At 48.0% G+C, this 25,393-nt stretch overlaps 2 protein-coding genes across 6 annotated transcripts in view; one reads left to right on the forward strand and one right to left on the reverse strand.

Moving 5' to 3' along the window:
• MED20 (mediator complex subunit 20) overlaps positions 1 to 16,044 on the reverse strand; it is a 69,568-nt gene extending 53,524 nt beyond the window's left edge. For all 5 annotated transcript variants that reach the window (XM_043907452.1, XM_043907453.1, XM_043907449.1 and 2 more), the window contains exons 1-4: positions 15,898 to 16,044; positions 13,237 to 13,391; positions 9,241 to 9,494; positions 7,538 to 7,729 (exon numbers count right to left, since the gene is read on the reverse strand). In XM_043907452.1, coding sequence (XP_043763387.1) covers positions 7,538 to 7,729; positions 9,241 to 9,494; positions 13,237 to 13,391; positions 15,898 to 15,911 — 615 coding nt within the window. In that variant the 5' untranslated portion in view covers positions 15,912 to 16,044. The remainder of the gene's footprint in view (positions 1 to 7,537; positions 7,730 to 9,240; positions 9,495 to 13,236; positions 13,392 to 15,897) is intronic.
• A 71-nt stretch (positions 16,045 to 16,115) lies between these two features.
• Positions 16,116 to 25,154, forward strand: BYSL (bystin like). The gene is made up of 7 exons (XM_043907436.1): positions 16,116 to 16,677; positions 20,301 to 20,457; positions 22,508 to 22,646; positions 22,921 to 23,054; positions 23,626 to 23,786; positions 23,894 to 23,996; positions 24,472 to 25,154. The coding sequence occupies exons 1-7, from the start codon at positions 16,410 to 16,412 to the stop codon at positions 24,815 to 24,817; spliced, it is 1,308 nt and encodes a 435-aa protein (XP_043763371.1). The 5' UTR covers positions 16,116 to 16,409; the 3' UTR covers positions 24,818 to 25,154.
• Positions 25,155 to 25,393: the final 239 nt, after the last annotated feature.

The raw sequence follows: 25,393 nt of genomic DNA on the forward strand, positions 1-25,393 counted from the left end.
GATCGTATTTTATTCTATGTTATTTCTCTAACAAAGTTCCTGACACATTTATAGGTGCTTTTTTGAGTGAAGGATTTTGGAGTCACTTAAGACTTCTGAAGTAACAAGTGCTTGCAAAAAAGCAGTTCTCAGTACTGTATGTATCAGACCAGTGGTTCTCAAAGTGTGGCCTGTGGAGCCCTGGTGACCCAGAGACTTTCAGGAGGATCCCTGAAATCAAAACTGTTTTCATAGTAGTAAGATACTACTTGCCTTTGTCACTGTGATGACATTTGCACTAATGATACAAAAATAACAATGGGTAAAATTGCTGCTTCCATAACACAGTATCGAGGAACTGGCACTAAATTGTACTAGCAGTCAACGTAGTCTTCACTGCCATCCAGTCACAGGAAAAAAGAATTATACCTGTGTCACTTTAAGGAAGTGCTTGATGAAACACTAAAATAAAAACTTTGTTTTATATAAGAACATGTTTTTTCAATAATATTGTTGTATGTGATTAAGTAGATAGAGACATAAAGCACTTTGGTGCCTTATAATGTTTCTCTTGAGGAAAAGCACTTGTTCAACTTCTCTGAATTTTGAGCTGAATTAGCAATTCATGCAATATCATTTTCACTTGGAAAAACAGCTAACAGTCATTCAGCCTTGGGTATCTGACAGATATTTCCTCAGAAATAAATAAATTGAGCCCAACAGCATTTGTTAGTAATGATCAAACTCAAGCTCTCAAGCAAAACTTAGGATTTTTGAAAATATATCCACCACTGTGAGCTTAATAGCTTCCCAAGACTTTTCTGTTGAGACTGATGGTGATATTAACAAATATGACTTTTTGATATTGTATAATGAAATGTGTCAACATTTAAAAGATCTGCTGTATTTTCCAAATGACCAGTGCATGCTACAAAATCATGTATGGTTAAAAGAGCCCTTCACAGTGCAAAATAAACTAATCAATGTAATATAACAGAGTACAGAAAACTCACTGATAGAATTTGAGATTCCACATTTCAACTAACCTTTAGCAGAGTTGTGATGGAGCATCAAAGAACATCCCCAATTATTGGAAGACAGTATCACTGTGGTGGTGGTGGTTTAGTCGCTCAGTCATGTCTGACTTTTTGTGACCCCATGGACTGTAGCCCTCCAGCTCCCTCTGTCCATGAGATTTCTCAGGCAAAAATACTGGAGCAGGTTGCCATTTCCTTCTCCAGGGGATCCTCCTGACCCACGGCTTGAACCTGTAGCTCCTGCATCTCCCGCTTGGCAGGTGGACTCTTTATCCCTGAGCCACCTGGGAAGCCCCAGAATGTGTGAGGTTGGATTTCTTCACATTCTTCAACACTGAATAACAAATTTCAACAGACTGACTAAAGAAGCAGACACTAGGATCCATTGTCTTCTACTATGCCAGATATTCAAGAGATTTGCAAAAATATAAATGCCATTCTTCTAAATTTTTTTGGAAAAAAGTTGCTTTTCATTAAAATATTTTATGTTAACATGTGATGGGTTTATTGTTACCTTTAAATGAATTAATACTTTTTCATTATAAATAAGTTTTAATTAATCATTTAATTAATCATTTTTTTCATTATAAATAAGTTTTAATTAAGTATCAAGGATACAACCCACACTAAGGCTCTTTGGGGTACTCAGTTAATTTTTAAGAGCATCAAGGAATCCTGATACCAACAAGTTTGAGAATTGTGCATCAGATGGAAGCAGAAAGAATAAAAAGACTATTTTAGATAATTAAAATAGGAAAAGCTTATGTAGGATAGCTAACAAAAAGGTTTTATTATAGCTTCAGAGTTAACGGCTTAGATGGTTCATCAATGAGGAATGGAAAACACAATCAGGAACACTGAACTTAGACACCATTGGCTGCAAGTAAAGCCACCACATACATCCGTATCAAAGACAGTTCAGAAGCAGGCACAACTAAGACTTGGGAACTGAGGAGAAACAGGGATGGATGTGTTGCATAAAGAAGATACAGTAATTTCTACCCCCCGCCTTTTTTTGGTGTCAGTTCAGCTTCTTTTCCTTTAGGTTGCAGGAGAACAAGTAAACATCTCAACCCTATGAGTATAAATCACAGTCCCTACAAATATGCTCACTGATCTGGTTACAAAAACACACCTGTATGATGGACGCTTTCTCCAGACCCTCTCCCCACATCGCTCGTTCTCTATTACTATTTCCTTTGCATTGGAGCAGAATTTTAATCTGCCACCAAAGAGTAATGACCCCGTAGCTTCCCGTCTTCAACATCCTAACCACACACAGTCCCTTTAGTGCCATTAAAAAGACGCAAGAGCAGAGGCAGCATCACTTGCCTACAAGGCACTCTCACACCTCTCCCCTGAGCCTCTCAACAAGCCTATGAAATACAAAGGGCATCATCACTCCCACTACAGATGAGACCCAGAAAGGCCAACGTGACTGAAGTTACCTGGCAGGTTAGGGACGGTACTGTGGCAAGCACGCAGCCATCTGTCTCCTAAAGCCATGTTCTCTTCCCTTTAGGAGGCTGCTCGGAATATCTGTCCTGTCACCTCCGCATTCCTAGCCTTGCCTTTCCCACATGACAGAAGATGTTCAATACTGAATTCTGCCTTTATACAATCTAGAATATACAAATGCAGTCCCTAAATTCTTTTTTAAAGCCTCCAAAGAAAACTCAGTAGAATTCATATTAACCTTGAAAAACAGGTCTGTGCCATCTGACGGAGCAGGGCTATATTGGTAAATAAAACAGAGACCACAAGAGAATTAGGGATTTTTGCCCTGAGAGTTCCAAGAAACTTTTCAACTCACTAATTTCATTTCAGAGGCGATGAACTATTTCTCGCCTCATTGATCATACCACCCTGAAAAATGAAAATACGCTCATGAAGCCAGATGCCATTACAACAGGGTAATCTTCAGACCCCATGGGCTGAGTCACATGAAGAGTAACTCCTGGGCCACAAAGTGGGCTATAAAGATGCTCCTGACATAATTCCTCCTACTCAATTCTAAGGTCATGTGTACATAGAGAAAAGAGAAGTAGGAACCTACAGGTGAGAAAAGAGCAGGGACACAGTGCAACTTCCCAGAAACCGACTGAAAGGCGTGAAGGACTATAAAAAATGGAGGGAAAACCCTGAAGGGGATGGACCCGAGACGAAGGTCCGAAAGGCAGGGGAAGGTCTTGTGTGGTAAGTCAGCTGAATGTATCTCACACCTGCTTTATCTTCACCTTCCTGTTCTTTTCTTTCAGGATGTTCTCCCTTCAGAGATTCTTTTTTTTTTTTTTTTTTTTTGATCACAGCTCTTTGAGATACTCTAATGAACCCTATAAATCCTATTCCCAGAGAACTGCACTTCTCCACAAAGCTGTGTCCACTTTCAAGGCATCTTAGGCTTTCTGAGGCTCCCTCAGGGGTTGAGAACCTGCAGTAGAGTTAGAACCACAGTCCGCTCATACTCCAGCACCAACTAATGATCAGTTCCCTCATTAAGTACCAGACGGTGTCCACAACCTGGGAGGGAAAGATCGGGTAGGTTTTGATTTTTGTTTCAGAGGTAGTGACAAAAGCGAAATACACAGGGAAGAGACTTCCCTAGATGAGGTCAAGTCAAGGCTTCATGATTGCTGGGAGGGATGGTATAAAGTTACAGGTACTGAATGACGGTCAAACTGTGTGACCTCAAGGGTCCCTTGTAACCCAAGAGACTGATTTTGGATTGCTCCACACAATGGCAGAAACTCACCTTGATGGGGAGTTTTAAGTCTTAACTTTGGGAGAAGGAAATGGTAACCCACTCCAGTATTCTTGCCTGAAGAATCCCATGGACGGAGCAACCTGGTAGGCTACAGTCTACGGGGTTGCAAAGAGTCGGACACGACTGAGCGACTTCACTTTGACACCTAGAGGACACACTTAGGTGGGAATTTCTAACCACTCCCCTCACCTTCTGGGATTTGGGGAGAAAATTTCTCACTACCCCTCTCATCCTGAAGCCTCAGGAATGAACACTGGATACAGCGGGCTAGGGCAGACCTGGCGGTGGGAAGGAGTGATCAATCCCTGGGTATTCCTTCAGTGACGCAGTGACACTCATACACAGTGGGGGGCATGGGATGACTTGGTCTTTCAAGACCAAAGAAAAGCAAGCAGGCAGGAGGCAGCATGGCAACAGGGGGACAGAGAATCAGAAGAGCACAGGAGAGACAGGAGGCCAGCGCAGCACAGGAGCGAAGGGCAGGAACCATCAAGGGACACAAGCGGACGGCACACAGGAGAACACAGCGTTTCCCCAAATTCGAGCATCCACCTTCCTCCTCCAGATTCTGCCACTTGTAGGTATCACCCGTAGTATAACTTAACAGTGCCCTTTAAGAAGCCTCTTCTTAAAATACTTATTTATCCTCATCATATAAGGCAAAAGTGCCAGTTATATTTCTAATATATATTAAAATAAAAATGTATCCCATATTCCACTTAAAATCACCTGGCCCCACAGAGGTCCAGCTGCCAGTCTTTGACACATGCTGGGAGCCGTGAGTCCTGAGTTTGGTCCTGACTCCAGCCTCACCTCTTAGCATGATCCCCCGCTCTTACAGTGAAGGAGAGCCAGGTAAATCTTAATGCTGCCTTGCATGGCTCCAGCAGGTTAGTGGATTTCTCTGTGACTGGCAAAGGTACCCACCGAGGTGACATGTTAGCAGGATCCTAGAAACGTCCTGGTTTCTGTTCTTTTGGGGTTAGCTTGGACTTCCCTGGTGGCTCAGACAGTAAAGAGTCTGACTACAATGCGGGAGACCCAGGTTCAGTCCCTGGGTTGGGAAGATCTCTTGGAGAAGGAAAAGGCAACCCACTCCAGTATTCTTGCCTGGAAAATCCCATGGACGAAAGAGCCTGGTAGACTACAGTCCATGGGGTTGCAAAGAGTCAGACACGACTGAGCAACTTCACTCCCTCACTCACAGATGATGAGGGGGTAAGACATCTGGGAAAAAAGGAGGGAGGGACAAGGCGGCAGCCTAGTGTAGAAGGAGGAATGTCAGCCTTGAACCCAAAATACTGCATGCCCACTTTCTAGCTGAGTGTAAGTTTTTTTTATTTTTAAAATAAGACTAACCATGCCCCCTTTCCCTTTATACAAAAGCTCCTCAACTTTCACTCAACCTCATCTTTCAAAAATTATACGCCAATGATACTAAACTAACTCTTGAAAGTCCCATTCAGACCTACATACAGAAGGTGGATGACATTTGGGCCTTTCCCAGTTCAGTCTTGGCAACTTTGCTAGTGGAGTTAGATTAAGAAATGTACTGCATTACTAACCTTTTTTTTTTTTTTAGTAATAAGCTTTAACTGACACAAAGGACAAAGATGGACAAAAGTATGTGAGGTGGCAACTCTTACAGATTGATCTGGTGTTCACTGGACTTAAATCTGGTCAAATTTGTGCTCAAAATAAGGGAAAAGAACAAAAGTGAAGACTTTCTGGAAATTTATGAGCCAAGATTGTATCTAAAAGCACAGTTAGGGAGTCAGTAATAGGAATCCCTCCTTATAATGCATAAATGTAGAGTCATATTTACCACATTCGATTTCTGTTTATTTTCAGGAACACATTATGCTCAAAATGCTATCTTATCTCATAGAATATTTAAAACAGTCTACAGCAAAATACAAACAGGTAAGTCTGGACAAGAGCCAACATAAATCAGAAGGCCAAAAACATTTAAAAAATCTATGTATTTTATTATGTATAAATTAATATCTAAAACATATCTCCATTTTAAAATGTAAAAAAAAAAAACAAACACAAAGAAACAAACGAAGCCAGAGGAAGGTGAGAACAAAAACACGGATGACAGAGTCTACAGTTAGAAAGTTGAACTGAGCTTCCTGCCAGGCAAAGTTAAAAGGGAAACATGACCACTACCTTGTTACAGAGGCTTAGATCTGAGTTACAGATTCTTGTTACAGAGACTTAGATCTGAAAACGATTTCTCTTTATGTGTTTTCGATGAGAGACAGATCCTAGGACAACCCACAGTACATACATGAACTCGTTTCCTAAGACCAGCTCTGACTGTGACCTCAGTGTTAGCTGGACTCAACATCTCTGTAGCAGGAGGGCAGTGGGCAGGCGATGGAGGTCAAATGAGCAGCTTGGAGGCTCACAGGAGACGAGGAGTAAGAGTTCAGGACACCATGAAGTGCAATGTGAGCTTCAGGTCAACCGTTTAACCCCGAGCTCTAGGCACACGAGAACTGGAGAGGTCTTGATGCTGAGACTGACTCAAGGGGTGCAGAAGTGACATCCCCATGTGAATAATCCAGCTAAGGTGGCTCTGACATCAGCCCCATCCCAATACAACTCAGAAACAAATGGCTTACTTACAGGGGTGCTCTTTGCAAAATAGCAAGAATAATCTTGGGCACATCCACTGAGCTCCCTGGAGCAGAGGCTACTAACTGGGCCCCCACAGCCATTTTCTCCTTCACCTTTCAGTCACAGAACCCCCGGCATTTTAACTGGGCACATGACCACCCAAATAAGAGGCTCTCCGTCCCAGAGCTCCTCTCAGCCAGGTGTAGCCAGAGTGACTGGAGCAACTCCAGGTCATGGCCTTTATAAAAGAAAACTGTTCTCTCTCTCTTATCCCAGGGGAACCGGACATGTAGCTGATGATGCGCTGAACCGCCCAAGGGCAACACCCCAGGGGTGGCTGAACAGCAGGCTCAAAGGAAACCAAGTTCCTGATGACCCTGTGGAGTTAAGTCTGCCCTGGACTATCTAATTCCCTCTGTACTATTACAGAAGAGAAAAATAAACTCCTAAGAGCCTCTGTACTTTAGGTTCTCCTTATAGCCGCTTAGCCTGTGCTTTAGTATCATTCACTACAGAAGGGAAAGATGGCCAGACTGGAGACTTCAGAGGACTCAGGCAACACCCTAGAAAACTGAACTCACGATTTACCTCAGCAAACAGGTCAGAAAATGACAGCCATCAAATAAGCTTGGCCTCCTGCTCCTTCCCCAGGAAAGGCCCAACCACATCTTCTGAGCGCAGCCCAAACGCAACACAGTCCACTGTGGACCTGGACCAAATCCTCAGGAGCTGGTGACACAGACTGCCTTCCCACCGATACTCAGCAGGACCCCCATCCGACCTTTTCCCCTAAAGCAGGAGAGCTCCAGACGTCTCCGCCCTGGATAATCACTGTTCCTGAGGATAGGCCAAGCCCAGCAAGGCGGGGGCCGAAACAGCTGTGGTGGGGGAGGCGCAGGAGGGACTGTGTGTGAGGGTCAGTGGAGGGGAGTCCAGCGCCCCAGAACAAAAGCCACAGCTGGGAACTAGACAGGGAGGGACACCTTGCCGTCTGCCCAGGATTTCCAGGGTCCTGAGGCCTGAGGGTGCAGCTCCTGCTCCTTCTGTGACACTCCCGCCCTCCCCCCCGCCCCCCGGTGACAGAGCTCAGCCCAGCAGCTGCCAGTCGCTAACGAATCCCCGCCACCGGCACCTGCTGCTGCTTGCGGATCTTGTTGAAGAGCTCCATGTACTGGACCATGGTGTCCGCTGGGCTGTAGACCGCATCGTGTCTGTTCCCAAACACGGAGGGTGCCCCTGGGGTGTGGCTGCCTAGAAAGCTCTGCAGGAACTCCAGCAACAGGCTCCAGCAGTCGCTAGCTACCACACAGGGGCCATACTCCACCTGGGGACCAAGAGAAGGGAGATGGAGGGTGAGTGAGGGCAAGGACAGGTCGTCCGCCCTCTGCATCCATCTTCCCCAACCCGGAGACCACGACACACACCTTCCAACCCACAACTGCCCCGCAGGAAATATCCAGCTCAAACACCAGGAATTTGAAACCCTCAGCACTGTACCCTTTAAGCTCAAACATTCTCAGCTTGGGATTATCAACACACAGCCCTACGCACAAGACCCAGAAGCACAGCTCGGTCCCTTCAAATTATCTCTGAACTTTATAGTCCCAGCTATGATGGGTGTAGATTCATGGACAGCTCGGGAAAATTTATGAGAGAAAATGAAGAGCAGGAGAGTCTGTGAGTGTGTGTGATTTGGGGGAATTGACAAGAGGGCAAAGTAGCCACATAGGCCCATAAGTGACTTCAAGACCAACCGTTACTCCCAAGGTAGATACAACCTGGGCTCTGACCCTAAGAAATAATTTCCCAACTCATGTGACAGGGGCTGAAGGATACAGATCTTAGGCTTGCTCATTCTCCTCTCCCAGTTTTTCACTGGAGAGATGGCAGGGGAAATTACCGGCAACTACAAGGAGAAATAAAGAAACTGCCGGGTGCGTTTGTGTTACAAAGTAGAAAACGTGGAGGACAAACAAACACTGGGTTCCCCGTGGGTCTTGGCAAATTCTCTGTGTGTTATGAATGAAAAGAGTCAGGACATCTTAGCTCTAGAGGTCCCTGGAGTTTCTCAGTAGTCATGACCACTAATGCCCTTTTCTCCACCTGTGCTGCTTTTGAGGACTTACCTATCCCCAGGTCTCCACATTTTAAATCCCTCCTTAAAGGCTACTCCTGCAGGAGGTATCACAGTCCTCTGAGTCAGCAGTGCTCTCTGCCCTGAACTCCCAGAGCAATCTGTGCTGCCTTTATGGCATTTCTTACAGACTAACTTCAAAAACAGCTCGCATGTTTGGGCCTGGCTCTCTTACTAAGTCATAAATGTTCAAAAGGAAGGCCCTGTAGTTTCTTCTTTTTTTTTTAATCTCACACAGTGCTGGGACTGTGGTAGATGGTGCAGACTCTCACTGGTCCCAAAGCCAGCTACTGTCACACTCCGTCTTTGTCATTTTCAAAATATGTCATAGATGAAATCATCACACATACCATGAAAGAAGGTAGACAGCATGTCAAAGGGAAGGGCACATCTTTGTTTCAAAACTTTGAGTGGTCCCTCTGTGTAATAGTTTACCTGCCCCTCCTTGACCATCCCTCCTCTTCTCCAGCAAGCCAGCCTTCCTAAGCTTTCTACCTGCTGTGAATCCAGATCCCCATTCCCATCCTGGCCTAGAGCATCCCTAAGTGATTAAAGAAAGGATAAAAAATGCAGGGTAAGGAAGCGCAGCTGCTCTGCAGACAGGAATCAGGGAGGCAGACTCCTCTGCCTGCATTCAGGGTCGTGGGAATCTGCAGAGCCAGGCCCTTCACCACATCTGCTCTAGTTCACCGAGGTCTTACCTCCACGGAGATGCCTCGGGCACTGGGCCCCATTGTGACCGTGCCCACCTTCACTAGGAAGTCACAGTACTGGTAACGGGTGCCCCGGGTCTCGATCTTGCTGGCCTTGGCACTCTGGAAAAAGCCCTTGAGTTTCACCATGAGCACGTCAAAGTTGGTGTCGGCAACCAGGCAAGGGCCATTCTCAAAGAGGGCGAAGCAGCTCAGAGGGTACTCGGAATTGTGCATCACATACATCAGCTTCCCGGCCTGACCTGCAAGGGATGGAGATCCTGCTCAGCGACAAGACCTTCCTCAGCACATGCCGGAGTAGAGGCCAAAGTGCTGAACGGGGCCAGAAGACAATCCAGCATCGCCCCAGCAGTCCTGGAGGGTGGAGGAGGGAAGGCCCTCACCAACAGCCTTTTCCAGAGAGGACCAGAAGCCAGGCAGCATGTGGCAGAACCCACCCGATCTACAGAAAAAGGTGATGGGCACACTGGAACTTTTGACGGTCCGGATAATGGTTTAATTCACTTTTTTTTTCCAGCTTTTATATTTATTTCTGATAGTTGGGAGTAAGTTTTGCACTTATTTGTAGTGAACCCTGCATTTTTGCATCCTGGTTGTTATGCATTTTGGTTTTTAGTTTCTATTTTCTTCTCTCTTGCTCTTTTTTCTTTTAGCCACACCGTACAGCATGTGGAATTTCCCTGGCCAGGGATCTAACCTGCACCCCCTGCAGTTGAAGCACAGAATCTTAACCACTGGACCACTAGGGAAGTCCCTGGTTTAACTCTTAAGTTGAGTGATGCACAGATGGATGATTAACGATGATGATTAATAACTCACACAAGATTTACATATGGTCTTCTGTATAGTCTTATATTACATAACAAGGAAAATAAAAGTAACAGCATTTGAGCACACCACACAAAGCAGCTGCTCTCTTCTTTGCCTATCACTCCCTTCCTTGGCCTCCTCCCTCTTTGAAACAGAGGAAATGGCCACACAGAAGCAGCACAGGGGAGAATCTGAACACGAGGCTGGACGGGAGGCCAGAGCCTTGTCTTCTGTGCCCAAGTTTAGACTTCATCCTAAAGACAACAGGGGGCCTTTGGAGAATTTTAAGACATCTAGCCGACTTAGGAAGCAAGCAGTACAACTGTAGCAGAAAGAACTTGGAATCTAGATCAGAAGATCCAGTTTTAAATCCCAGCTCACCGGTTCCAGTCCCTGGGAAGTGAGTTTTCCAAGTCCTTAAACTAGCCCTGACACTCTGCTAGGGCTGAAGAGGCATGTAAGTAGAGGACTTAGCCCCTGGCCTCAAGCAGCTGACAATCTCACTGAAGACTGTCATTGTCCTTCCCTGATAGCTCAGTTGGTAAAGAATCCGCCTGCAGTTCAGGAGACCCCTGTTCAATTCCTGGATCGGGAAGATCCGCTAGAGAAGGGATAGGCTACCCACTCCAGTATTCTTGGACTTCCCTTGTGGCTCAGCTGGTGAAGAATCTGCCTGCAATGCAGGAGACCTGGGTTCAATTCCTGGGCTGGGAAGATCACCTGGAGAAAGGAACAACTCCCCACTCCAGTATTCCAGCCTGGAGAATTCCATGAACTATATAGTCCATGGGGTTACAAAGAGTCAGACATGACTGACTGACTTTCACTTTCATTGAAGATAGGTGGAAAACTTTTTAAAAGACCATGAAACCAAAGTGTTTGCCTGATGATAGACCAGAAGTCTTTGGAGGGAAGGAAAGACTTCAGGGAAGGAAGTGGTCAAAGCGGCAAGAGTCAGTTGGAAGAACCTTCATGGAAAAAACAGGACCTGAAGTAAGATACAAAGAGAGGGTAAGATTCAGGCAGGGATGAGGGTGCAGCAATGGAATGAGTGCAGAGACAGGTGGTGGGCGATGTGGCCTCTATGCAGGCCTCCACTGTGCTACCACTGCCTGAATGCAATCGGCTCCGCACCAACCTCGCCCCACATCCTCCCAACTGCCCGCTACATATTCACACCTTTTACCTGGGAAGCCTAGTTCCAAACATTTTAATCCACCAATAAAGATATCCAAAGCCAATCTGTCATTCTGTTCTTGTGCAGACTCACTGTGATTACATACTTAATTCATATTACAGGAGTCTGGAAGTGTTTTCACTCTCTTGAAAAAATTCTGAAAAGCTTTTGGCCCCCAACCAGCCAGCACCCACATCACTACCTGGGAATCTGTTAGAAATGTATATTCTCCACCCCACCCCACACCCACTGGGTCAGAAACTCTGCGGGGGTGGGGAGGAGAGGGGAACCCATCCATCTGTGTGATAACAAGCCTTCCCTCTAGGTGATGCTAAAGATAGACAGTGTGAGAACTTCTGATTTAAAGGCACAGAGCTGGTAAGCGACAGAACTGGAACTCTAATCCAGGTGTCCTGACCTCCTTCCATCCTACCCCACTGCCCACTGAGAACCTGCTGTTTCTCCAACTAGACTGTAGCTCCTTGAAAGCAAAGGTCTGATCAGGAAAACAGAGCCCAAGCCAGGGAGTGTCACAGAAGTAGCATGTCACCTTATATCTGTATACTAGTGTTCTGTTTTCCAGATGCTTTCATAACTGTTCTCTCTTTTGATTCTTATATTCCGCCTTTTGCAGCCAAAACAAATGTTAACATTGCAATTGCACTGATCATGAAATTCAGTACAGCTCTTAACCTACCGTTTATTAGCTATTTATTCCATGACAACCTTGGTTCGAAGGGCTTTGTGTGTACTACCTTATTTAACTAGGAGATAAATACTGGAATTATCTTCGTTTTGCAGACAACTGTACTGGGAAGGGTGAAAAAACAGAGCCCACACAGTTAAGTTTCTTTAGAAGGAGTTTAATACAGGGAATGACGTATAGGAGTTGGTAGAACTGAAAAATCCAATGGAATGGTGAGGTCACCCAAAGATTAGTAACACAGGGAGCCGCTACCATCCCTAGGGCTGGAAGGAAAAAGGGCAGATTCGCTCTTCTGAGAGCCAGGAACAAGGGTTGCCTAACAGGAGGAAGAAACACAGTCACAGCCAGAGACACAGCCCAAAGCAGAGGGACAGGGAGAGAGGCTGTCTCTCTTTTTGCTCCTCCCTCCAATTTTTGCCAGTGCCTTTCACTGGCCAAAGGGAACTAAATGGGGGCTGGGCAAATGTAGTTCATAGGAGCAGGGCAGGGAATAAATCCCTGGGGAATAGGCAACTGACCTACACAGGAACAGTCACAGACTGCAGAATTACCTAAAGATGCAGTTAGTTGTGGCAGGCAGGACTCCGTTACCTGGTTCCATGGTTTAGGCTTATTCACTGTGCTATGGAACCATCCAAAGTCAAGTTACCAAAGAGCCAAGACTAAAAGAACCCAGGTTCCCTAACTCCTATTCAGAGATCCTCTTTACCTCCCTACCACGACCACCACCACCACCACCAGCCACAACGCATCTCAATTCGAAATACATTTAAAACAAAAGTTAATTCATCTATCAAGGTTATGCAAAGGTGGTAGCCAAGGCCACTGGCTAGGTGGGGGAAACAGGAAGTTTTTCTACAGAAAGTTCCCCAAACTCTAAAGCTCCAACAGAATCATATACAAAGGCTTCTGAGCTTAAAAGGAGACTTTTTCGAACTTTGGAGTGCATAAAGATCATCTGTGAAACTTACTATAATATAGACTATGACTGATTACCAGTGAGTCTGTAAGCTGGGCCAGGAATCTGCACCTCTAACAAGCAACCCAGATGATTCTGAGAAAATTAGTGATCAACACTTTGAGAAATGAAAAGTGCTTTAAAAGTGCAAAAAGACTACAACACAGGCCCAGACTAAGAGATGAAGAGAAAAATTAATGAATTCAGAAACACATATACCACATATCCAAGAACGCCACCCTCAGCAGAAGAGCAGAAAGATTCCAATGAACATGAACGTCTATTAACTCCAAAACAGGTTCCAGCCATCCCACAGGCCCAAAGCTCACTGACCTTGGCTGCCCAGGGTAGAGGCAGCTGTGTGGTAGGTCTCACAGTCCACACAAAATGTTCCTTGCTTCTCTGCTCCAAGCATCTCCAATTTCCGGGTGAGGAGCTCCACAGTCTGCTGGACACTCTTGCCCTCAGCCACGGGCATCTGGGACACACTGGACGGAAAAGGACCAAAATCATCAATGAGTCATTCATGAGCCTGCAAAATCATAGCTCATCAGGGCCTGAATGTGCATAGACACCACTAACCCAAACCTTCTCATTTTAAAAAGAAGGAAACAGAGGCCCACAGTCTCTGAGAACTCCACTAAGAACCAGAGCAGGTCTCAGGACGCATACCAGTGCTTTGAACTTCCTGTCCAGAGCACCTCCGTTTACCGAGTGTGGCAAGCACGCCAACGTTCCAGAGAAGATTTTAGGTGGCACACAGGCTGAGCGTTCAGTAACACAGTCACACGATGAGAAAGGGATTTCTTCCACGTTTCTTTCAGTTTTGACTACATCAAGAAGAAAGCCTCAACTTGGAATTATTATTCCAACTATTAATACTCTCTTTAACACTTTGCATGCAAGCTGTCCAGCACAGTAGCCACAAGCCACATGCGACTATTTACACTTAAATGAATAAAACAAATTAAAACCTCAACTCCTCAGCTGCAAAACCCATATTTCAAGGCTTGGCAGCTGCAAGTGGCTGGGAGCAGTGCTAATACAGAACATTTCCATCAAGGCAGAAAGTTTTAAGGATCCTGGGAGCAAAGAGAAAGCAAGCCTCAAGTTTCTAATCCTTGGAAGTGAAAGGCAACAGCATGTACATGAATTTAACCAAAACAACAAAACAAAAAGTCATTTCCAAGATTTCCTTCTATGGTGAGGGAAACTGGCTCCCCCTTTACAGAGTGGCAGGTAACAATCACCAAGGACCAACTATGTGCCAGGTAGTACCTAAAGACCTTTCAATGAACTAACTCTTTGAATCCTCACATCAGCCCCATAAGATATACAATTATCTCTTTGTTACCAATGAGGAAAGTGAAGTACACAGGGGTTGAATAACTCGCACAAGGTCACAAAGCTTGGTGTGGTGTGGCCAAGAGTCAAAGCCAGACAAGCTGGCTCCACGTCTGTGCTCTTAACTCTACCAGAATGCTTCCCCAGGAATACAGTTGTCTGTTAAAATACTTTTATGGAGAAGAAAGAGGAATAAAACGAGACATTAATAAATAATAGTTTAAGTGCGACTGGCTTTTTAAAAATCTTAAGTACAATCATATGTGGCTGAATGTTGGGGGACACTGCATTACTTTATGATCAACCAAAATAAACTAAATGAAGCAATAGAGTCCTACTGTTGCTAAAACTGTCTCTAATCTCCATCAGAAAAAGCACTAACAAGTAATGATGATGATGTGCCTTATTCTGAAATATAAGAGAATCCCTAAGGTGATGCTACTGTGGTCAGAAGTCCTAGAAGCCTGAAAAAGTTGAGAAGCATCCCAACATAGAACCCTTTCCCCGCTTGCCTTCTGCCCTGAAAGAACAGGTACTTCCAGGGTTTCATGCCTCTTTGCAGCAAAATTTTTTTTTTTTTTTTTTTTTGGTTGTGCCACAAGCCCTGCAGGATCTAATTCCCCAATCAGGGATTGAACCCGTGCCCACTGAAGCAGAAGGTGCCTCCCGCAGTGGAAGCGTGGAGTGTTAACCACTGGACTGCCATGAAAGACCCTAGCAAACTTTTCATTCCCATTCTTCCCATCCCTCTTACAGTACAGGACTTTGAAAGAGGCTCATGATGTCAACTTCAGGAAGCAAATGTGCAGACACTGACAAATCTGCAAGACCTGGGCTACCAGGAGATCCCACAGGGTCTTAAATGAGAATCCTAGAGCCACTGTCTTCAGATAACCTGGCCTCTAAGCCCTCTCTGGGAGAGATGCTCAAGACATATATATTTTAAAGCCCTGAAATCTAGCATTTTGGAACTAATGACTCCAAGAGAATTAAGCCCATACCTTTCCCTGCCACAATGACTTATAACATGTTAGAAATAAGTCCACAGAAACTAAACCAACCGTGTAATTAAACAGAATAGGAAACAGGCCCTGAAGAGGTGATGTGCTTGGAATTCCTATCTCCTAATTCCCAACAGCTCCTTTTTTCCCTCCAGACTCAAGATCTTACAAGGGCCAAACTAGAACCGGACACATGCTGATCTAACTGCATTTAGTGGCTGTAGGGAGGGGCAGGCAAAAACCTAAAAAAGATAACTATCTCCTTGTTCCCTATCCCCTACCCATCCAAGCCCTGCCTGCAGACGGGTCCGAGTCCCGACATCCTATTTTCAACCCTAAAGTTCTACCCCGGGCTTCAACGTCAAGAAATTGTACCAAGAAAAAAGGAAGGAGGTACACGACCATTAAACGGGTTCTTAAACCCTTTTACCTGCCGCCTTCCAGGAAGAAGGGGCGAATCTCCGAGGAAAAGGGTCTGCAGATTCTGCAGCCCTCACGGTGGCCCCCTCACCCACACAATCCGAGGATATTTTGCTCATCTTCCGGGGGACTGCGGACCCCGGTCGGGATCCTCCTCCCGGGTATATTCGAGGCTCCAGGGGCCTTCAAGCCCCCAAACCCCGCCCCACAAAGTCCTTTGAAGTCCTACCAAGTCACTCCCATGGTGTCGGGCCAGGAGGATGGGAGGATCAAACAAGTGAAATGCAGTGTGCTCCAGCAGCCCACACGAGGCGAAACCACCTCGCTAAAGCGAGCTCCGACGGAGGGAGGCGCTCCGGAACTTACGTAAAAACACAGCGCCCAGTCGACGCGCTCAGGCGGAATGAGGGCGTGTCTAGGTCCTTCGGTGACGTCACTGTCCGACTCCGCCCCCACCCCACCCAGATCCAGGAAACTAGGAAAGTGTAGCTCGGACTACAACCACTTAGAGAAGCCAACGTTAAATTCGGGAGGATCCAGCTCCGGGACCCGTGAGCTCTTTTTGGGGGATGGGATGGGACTTCTGGCACACCCGGCCTCCAGACGCGAGGGGGCGCTGTGAGCTCCGGTGGGCTCTTGGATGCTGGGTGTTTACTGCGCAAGCGCACTCAGGACTTTCTTTTTTTTTTTTTCCTCCTCCATACCCACGTGGGAAACTTTACGGCCCGGTTTTCGCAAAAAATGCCCAAATTCAAGGCGGCCCGCGGGGCCGGGGGTCAGGAAAAGCATGCGCCGCTGGCCGAGCAGATCCTGGCTGGGGAGGCGGTGCGGGCAGGAGCCCGAGAAAAACGGCGGGGTCGCGGAACCGGAGACGAAGAGGAAGAGTACGTCGGGCCCCGGCTGACCCGACGGATTTTGCAGCAAGCGCGGCAACAGCAAGAGGAGCTCGAGGCTGAGCATGGGAGCGGGGACAGGCCCGCGCCGCCGCGGGAGCGCACCACGCGGCTGGGTGAGTGGCGGGGATGGGGTACGAGGAGAAGGGTGGGTAGCTGGGGTGGACGGCTGAAAGGTGTCCGGCAGGGGACTAACTTGGAATTAAAAAAAAAAAAAAATGAGGACCTTGGCAAAGGTAATGGGGTGGGAGACCCAGCTCTAGGGCAGATTGAGGGTTGCCGGAGCCCTCCACGCCCACTCCTTAGAGTGGCACTCTTTTAGGCATCCCCGAGGTTAGGCCAACAGGAAGTGGTTACTCAGGCCGCTAAGTTCTCCTAGCATTTATTTATGTTTTGTAAGTAATCATGGAATGTCTACTACGCACATCCCACCGTGCTAGGAGTTTAGATAGTTTAGGTAAAAAAATGTAAATAGGATAAAGGTATACTTGACTACAGGATCTTACAATGTAGCCCAAGAGAGGGGGAATTAAATAAGCAATTAGAATAATGCACTCGTGATAAAGTATAGTTTCTCTGATAACGATAGCATTCGTCTTGGGAGTCAGGCTTCCTAGATTGCATGATCTTTGTGCTGAGAACTGAAAAGTGGGGAGTGCTCTGAGCACAAAGAACAATATTGTTTAAGGAATAGAAAGGGAGAGAGATTAATTAAAAGATGGTCATTTTGTTTGTTTGTTTTTATGCTGAGAGTGTTGACCTCCAAGTTGCTTAATCTGTTTGTCAACTCTCATCTTTCATTTGTCTGTGAGCAGTGTTCACAAACACTAGCCTCTTTGCTACAGTATCTGTTCTCAGCTTCTAAAACATCACATCCCTGTTTTACTAGTTTTTCACCTCTCAGTGGGCTTCCCACGTAGTGCAGTAGTGAAGAACCCACCTGCCAATGCAAGAGCTGCTGGTTTGATCCCTGGGTCAGGAAGATCCCCTGGAGAAGGAAATGGCAACGCACCTGAAGAATCCCATGGACAGGGGAGCCTGGCGAACTACAGTCAGGAAAAGTCCACAGGGTCGCAAAGAGTCAGACACGACTGAGTACACTCACGCACCTCTCAGTATTCTTTGCTGGCTCCTATTCTCCGCCTCCCAACGCCTGGCTGGTGAGATCTCGGTTCCCCCACCAGGGATTGAACCCTGAGCCCCAGCAGTGAAAGCCCAGAATCCTTATACTAGGCCACCAGGGAACTCCCTCTGCTGACTCCTCTTTTGTCACCAACCTCTTATTGTAGCGCCATAGGGTTCCATCCTTGGAGCTATTCTCTTCGCCTCTGATGACTTCTCTGGTGCTGTTATCAGGTTCAAGGTTTAAATCCTATCTATTTGTTAACTGCTTCCAAGTTGAAATTCCAGCCTAGATCTCTTCCATGAAACCCAAATTCTTGTATTTCAGCTCTCTTCAGCTTCTCTGATTTGAAGTCTAAGAAACATCTCAGATTTAGCATGTCCAGAACAGAAATCCTGACCATCTTGCCAAACCTGCTCCACTCCCAATCCACTTCACCGCAATTAATGGCATGATGTCCTTCCATTTGCTCCAGACAGAAAACTCAGACTTGTCTCTTTCTCGCTCCATATCTAATCAATTAGGAAGTCCTGTTGACTCTACCTTTAAAATATATCCAGAATCCGAGCACTTGGCACCATCTTGGAACACCATCCTGTTCAAACCACAGTGCTCTCTCACCTGGATGATTGCAGTAGCCTCTTACCGAGTATCCCGTATCGACCACAGTGTACTCTCAGCTCAGCAACTCGAGGATTACCTCATCTACAGAGACCTCTATGATCTGCACCTGTTGTCAGTCTGACCTCTCCTACTCCTTTTCCCCACCGCCCTCTTCTCTCCATCCATATCAAACCAGTCAATTCTAAAGGAAATCAGTCCTGAATATTCATTGGAAGGACTGATGCTGAAGCTGCAATACTTTGGCCACCTGATGCGAAAAGCTGACTCACTGGAAAAGACTGATGCTGCAAAAGATTGAGGGCAGGAAGAGAAAGGGACGACAGAGGATGAGATGGTTGGATGGTATCATCAACTCAAGTCCATCCACATAGGCTTCATTGTTCCTTAAACATGGCAAGTTAGGGCCTTCACCCTGGCAGGTCCTTCTGTCCTCATACACCTATTGGTTTCCTCCCTTAATTTCTTCACCTGCTCAGAGAGGCCTATCCTGACCATTCCATTAAAAATTGCAACACATCACCCCTGTCTCCACACTCACAACTTCTCTACTCTGCTGTATTTCTTGGTCGTGGCATTTGTTTTTTTTAACATAACGTATATCGTATTAGTTCATTGTCTGTGTCCACCATGAGAACGTAAGTTCTGTAAGGGCAAAATGTTTTCCTCTTGTTTACTGGCACCCACAACAGTGCCTCACATATGGTAGACACTCTCAGTGTTTGCTGAATGATGGTGAGGTAGATAAGAGCAAAAGCTACAGAAGTCTCAGTGGCTGCCCTGAAGAGTGGGAAACAATAGAGACTAAGGAGACCAGTTTGGGGACTGTGGAATTAATCTAGACAAGAGGTGATACTGACCTAGGCTTTGACAGGGCTGTGAAAGCTTCAAGAGAGATTGTGTGAGGTTCAGTGGAAAAGGACTTGGTAGTTGACTGGGTGTTGGGAGTCGGGGGCAGTGGACAAGGCAGGTCTGCTGCCTAGGTTCTGGCTTAGTGTTGACTGGATGGTGGTCCCGTTTACTCAGATGTGGAACACGGTGAGTAGTGTAGACCCAGGAGGGAAAGGGAGTGATTGAAGATTGAAGTGCCTGCGGGTCATCCATGAACAAGCTGTACAAGAGACAGCTGGCGTTAGGGTCTGGAGCAAAGAGAGATCGTAACCCTACAGGTACAGATCTGGGAGTTGTTAGCATGTGAGACAGAACATCTGGTACGTGTAACCCTCCCCCCTTATTTAGCTTTTATCACACCGTATCTCCGGGGGTTGTGTGTGTGTGTGTGTGCTGCACCCCAGGCCGTGTGGGATCTTGGTTCCCCAACCATGGCATGGATTGTATTTCTCGCTTCCTGCAGTGAAAGCATGGAGTCCAAACCACTAGACCACCAGAGAATTCCTAGCAGACACTCTTGGGCTTCCCAACAAGCCCTCCTGCCAGTGGTACCCAGGTCTAGAACACACTCCTCCAGCTCCCATACTGCCCATCCAGAGCCTAGGCATCCTTAGCATCCATCGTCTCTTCTGAGTGCCTGTGTTATACATCGTCTCTGCATTGTGATACACATGTCACAATGATATACATGGTGACACTAATCAAGCCCCACCATGGGTGTGAGAGAGAGGTGGTGAATGTATAATCTAGACCCAGACTGCCTGCGGTAGGCAAGTCAGTCAACTTTCCTGTGCTTCAGCATCCCCATCTGAAACTGGGTGTAATAATAGTAGCAACTCCTTACGGTTATGGTGGTTATGTATGTTATGTAACAGTTTCGTGTGTTCACTCTCGTTTCCTACTGTCACTGTCTCATTGGTTCATACATGTATATTTTGGTTCTCAAGCAGGATTGCACACCCATGGGGACTGGAAGGTAGTGTGCATTTATTACAAGCATGTGTGAGGCCCAGACCATAATCCATAATGGTTAAAGTTGAGTTGACCTCTGAATTCCTCACCCACTGCTTGGCCATGCTCACCCATTTCATCTCCCTCTTCCAGGTCCAGGAGTGCCGCAGGATGGATCAGATGACGAAGAGTGGCCCACCCTGGAGAAGGCTGCCACGATGGCAGGGCCGGGCTACCAGGCAGAGGTGGTCGTGGACCCCGAGGATGAGCGTGCCATTGAGATGTTCATGAACAAGAACCCTCCTGCCAGGTAGAACTGGCACGGCCCGGGATTTGGGAGAGCAGCTCCTGGTAGCAGCTATGTAGGAAAGAAACTTCAGATGCAGAGAAGCGTGTATTCTGGCAGAGTTTTGAGTCTCCATATCTGGGAAGGGCCTGAGCATTGCCAGTTTGGGGAGCCACCTTGACAAAAGTGGCGCATCCTCTGAGGACTGCTCTGAATGAGAATGATGCAGACTCAAAATAGCTCCTCCCCCTCTGTCCACCTGTCTTTGAACTGCCTGGATTACTTGGTGACGTCGCTGCAAGGCCTTATTCTGTCTCTGGGCAATCTGTCCCATTGCATTTGGTCTTGATGTGCTCAGTTTTCTTAGCAATAAGTTCGGTTTCTTTGGCCACATCTCTTTCATACCCTAGCTGTCATTTTATCCAGGGTTTTCCAGCCCTTACGCCACTGGCATTTGGGGCTGGATAGTTCTCTTCTGTGGAGGCTGTCCTGTGCAGTGTAGGCTATTAACAACATTCCTGACCTGTACCCACTGGATACCAGTAGTGATCCCCTCCCCGACACTGTGATAACCAGAAATGTCACCAGACGTTGTCAGATGTCCCCTAAAGGACAAAATCATCCCCCAGATAATAAATTAGAAAAAAATTTATTCTTATCTTCAGTAAGTGCTGGGTCAAAAACATGCAGGTTTTTAAGCTCCTATGGTCAGGCTCCAGAGGCCATGGGTTTTGGCCCAGGAGAGAGGCATCTCTGATAAGGGCCCTCAACCACTTTATTCTGATGCTGTTCTTGGTTCTTCAGGCTGTTTGTGGATTCACGCATGCTAGTATCATTAGTATATTAGTATCGTTGCTATCATTGCTATGAAAAGACAGGAGGGGCTGGACAGCAAGTTCCGCAGCTGTGTATTTGAGGGCACAGCGCAGGCCTGAGCCCCTTTCCCAGCCCTGCGCCCAGGATCTGAGCGGGATATCACGGCGCGTGTGCGGGTCTCTCCAGAGAGGCGCTCAGGCTGTCACTCAGCGCCTTAACTCTGCTTTGGCAGCTCATTCTGACAAGCTTGCCAGGGTGGTTTTCAACAGAAGAGTAAAACTGCTAGGAACAGGGGCTCCTGGCAGTCTTGAGGGGTGACAGCCGGCTAGACCCACATGGACTCAGCAGTCAGAGGCCGCTGAGCTTGGGGGCACGTGTATACTGTAAGGTACCTGACCTTCAGACCTTGAAAGACAGGCTTTGACTATTTCCCCCACTCAAGAGCTGAGAGACCATGGGTGGGTTACTGACCCCTCTGCCTATCGGTTACCATGTCTGTTGCACAGATGGTACAAGGGTATGTCTGGTTTCTGCCATACATTGCTTTATAGTGCTGTGGTGGAAGGGGACATCTGGAAGGAAGTCCTGCCCTCCAAAGAGTGGTTTTTAAATAGACTTCAGCAGCCCCTGAAGATGCCTTTATCGTACCGAAGCCCAATGTAATGATAATTGTGACTCATCACAGTCAGATTGTGTGTAAGGAGGCTGGAATAAACAGATCATCATCTTGGACCTCTCCCCATCAATTTTAATAAATTGAAACAGGGGAAAGGGTATGCCGTGCTCTCTCCCTAATGATCCCAGGCTCCCAGAAATATATCACAGGTATATCACTGAGGTGTGTCTGGCACTCTGAAGAGGTCAGAGCAGGGTTTTACTCCATGTGTTACCTTTATGCGGGTAGGTATGTTATCATCCCTGTTTTATAGGGGAGGGAGCTAAGGCTTAGAGAGGCAGAGTAGCCTGCCCAAGGTCACGCAGGGAGCAGAGGAGCCACGACCTGAACCCAGCAGTCACCTTCAGAGCCCAGATTCCTCCCCTCCATGCAGTTCCATCCTCAGCTGAATGACTGCCGGGTCCTTTGTGCTCTGTAGGGATTCTCTGCTGGGGGGGTAGGCCCAGCGGAGTAGACCTCAGTCACGCATCCCAGCAAGGTTGCAGGTTTATGAGGGCTCTCGATAGACGGCGTGGGGTGTCCAGAGCTCCCTAGACTGAGAACACGGCCCTGCCACCCCCTCCCTCCCTCCTGTTCCCCCAGGCGCACCCTGGCTGACATCATCATGGAGAAGTTAACTGAGAAGCAGACAGAAGTCGAAACGGTCATGTCCGAGGTGTCAGGCTTCCCTGTGCCCCAGCTGGACCCCCGCGTCCTAGAGGTCTACAGAGGGGTTCGGGAGGTAAGTAAGGACTGAGGAGAGCCATGACTGGATACCCCCACCAGGGCTCTTGGGGCCCACATCTCTTGTAGACTGCGAGCAGGCTTAGGGGTCCTGCACCCCAGCTTATGACTTTAGTCTCAATTCCCCACTGAAAAATGAGGATGATACTAGAACCTCGTCACAAGATGGTTGTGAGGATTAAGTGAGTTAATGGACGCGAGGACCTCAGATGGGGCCCTGACAAGCAGTGTGTACGTCAGTGAAGATGAGGGTTCTGTTCTCTCCTGCCCAGGTATTGTCTAAGTACCGCAGTGGGAAACTGCCCAAGGCCTTTAAGATCATCCCTGCACTCTCCAACTGGGAGCAGATCCTCTACATCACAGAGCCTGAGGCCTGGACCGCTGCTGCCATGTACCAGGCCACGAGGTAGGGCTGATGGGGGTCGGGGCAGCCTTGGGTCTGTAGGAGGGGCCAGGTGCGGGAAGAACAGGCTTTCCCTCCCTCTGTCTTTACATTCCCTCCCAGAGCTCTCTCTTGTGCTTCTTTATGGCATCACTTCCCCAGCTTTTCCTGTTTCCTGTTCTGGGGCCAAGATCCTGTTAAGAACGTCCTGTGATGAGTTTCTAGGGGAGAGGCGCCTAACTACAGGGATACAACCCTGCGGTGTCAGGGTGGCCTCAAAAGTCTGTGGCTCCCCAGGCGTGTGCAGGTCCCTAGTCACAGCAGGGTACAGGGGACCCCTGATAGAGAGGGGAAGGTGAACAGCTGGTTCCTGTCTGTCTGCAGAGCTCTGGCTCGCCCGAAGACGGACAGCATTCACCCCATTCAGGTACATCTTACAGCCCCTCCTGTTCCCTCTCTAATCTGACCTGGAAGCAACACGCACCCACCCCGGACCATCCGATCTCTTGCATGCAAATACCATCCACAGTGATATTTGAAGGGCCATCTCTGTCAAGTAACCTGGGATTGTCCCCCTTCCTTCCAAAACCACTAGGATTTTCGCCTCTAACCTAAAGGAACGGATGGCCCAGCGCTTCTATAACCTGGTTCTGCTCCCCCGGGTACGAGATGACATTGCTGAGTACAAACGACTCAACTTCCACCTCTACATGGCCCTGAAGAAGGCCCTGTTCAAGCCTGGAGCCTGGTTTAAAGGTGGGGACCCAGGAGGTGATTAAGAAAGGGCGGGGCTGGAGCTCCTGCATTACCTCCTTTCTCTCACTCTGGACTGCGAGTGACCGTGCCTCTGTGCCCCTCCCCAGGCATCCTGATCCCGTTGTGCGAGTCGGGCACCTGTACCCTCCGGGAAGCCATCATCGTGGGCAGCATCATCACCAAGTGCTCCATCCCCGTGCTGCATTCCAGGTAGTCTTGGGGGGTGCAAAGCCACAGATCGGCCCATCTTCAGACAGCAGAGTCCCAGGACTTGGGGTGGGATGGGGGCACAGTGGAGGGAAGGAGTCATACATAAGCTCTTGGGTTTGCAGTTCAGTTAAGTTGATGGGTATATGATAACTCCACAGGAGTGTCAGTCCCGTGGGAACAAGGTCCCAGAGCCTGGCACATTCTCCGTAAAGAGTTGAATGAATGAGAGAATGGGGAACATGGGAAGAAAGCAGGTTGGGGTGGAGACATTTGGATACACTCTGAGACAGAAGCAGCCTGAGCCAGAGGTGGGGATTTGGCATGAGTCAGCGTAGCCCTGGTAACAGGTCGAGGGAGTTAGGGGAGGGGAGAAGAATGCAGAGATTTCCCCTGAGGGACAGCAGAGTTTAGGGGCACAGGCTGGGGGTAAGGAGGAGCTTTCCCCCAGCATTTCCCTGCCTCCCTTCCCAACTAGTGCGGCCATGCTGAAAATCGCCGAGATGGAGTACAGCGGGGCCAACAGCATCTTCCTGCGGCTGCTGCTGGACAAGAAGTATGCGCTGCCCTACCGAGTGCTGGACGCCCTGGTCTTCCACTTCCTGGGCTTCCGGACGGAGAAGCGGGAGCTGCCCGTGCTGTGGCACCAGTGCCTCCTGACCCTGGTCCAGCGCTACAAGGCCGACCTGGCCGCGGAGCAGAAGGAGGCCCTACTGGAACTGCTCCGGCTGCAGCCCCACCCGCAGCTGTCCCCAGAGATCAGGCGTGAGTTGCAGAGTGCCGTCCCCCGAGATGTTGAAGATGTTCCCGTCACCATGGAGTGAGGACGCAGCGCTTGTCCGGGTCTGCGGAGCGTGGAAGGACTCCAGGATCCCTGCTGGTGACTGGAGGTGACTCCGAGCCTTGACAGCTGAAGACCCGGATCAGGGCCAAGACAGGTCGCGGGCCTCTGACTCCCCAGTTCTCGACAGGGGGCCCTGAGGAGGGCTGGTTCCCTCTTGCGTACTAGGCCTGCATCCCTGCTCAGTTCTGGGACCTGACTTGAGGTCCCACAGCCAGCAATCCCAGGTCCCAGCGAGGGTCGGAATGGGTCCTTCCTCTCCAGCTATTGTGGCAGGTCGCTGGGAGGTGGATAAAGACAAAAGGCAGGTGTTTATTGAAGCTCAGTGTTTTGATGTGATGGATGGAGATCTTTGCTTTCCTTGTTTCGCTGGAGGTAGGCACTGCTTCCCTCTCATGCATAGCAGTGGATTCTTACCTATTTACACGGGAGCCACACACCTCCCCCACCTTATTCTACGAGTCTTCTCTAGGCTCTACCCACCCTGCCAGCCTCTAGAGGGCACAGCCTTTGCCTTCCCCTGACACAAGCTACTTGGGGAGAATGCCAGCAACCAGGA

Source organism: Cervus elaphus, chromosome 7 (assembly GCF_910594005.1).
Source record: "Cervus elaphus chromosome 7, mCerEla1.1, whole genome shotgun sequence".
Taxonomy (NCBI): Eukaryota; Metazoa; Chordata; class Mammalia; order Artiodactyla; family Cervidae; genus Cervus; species Cervus elaphus.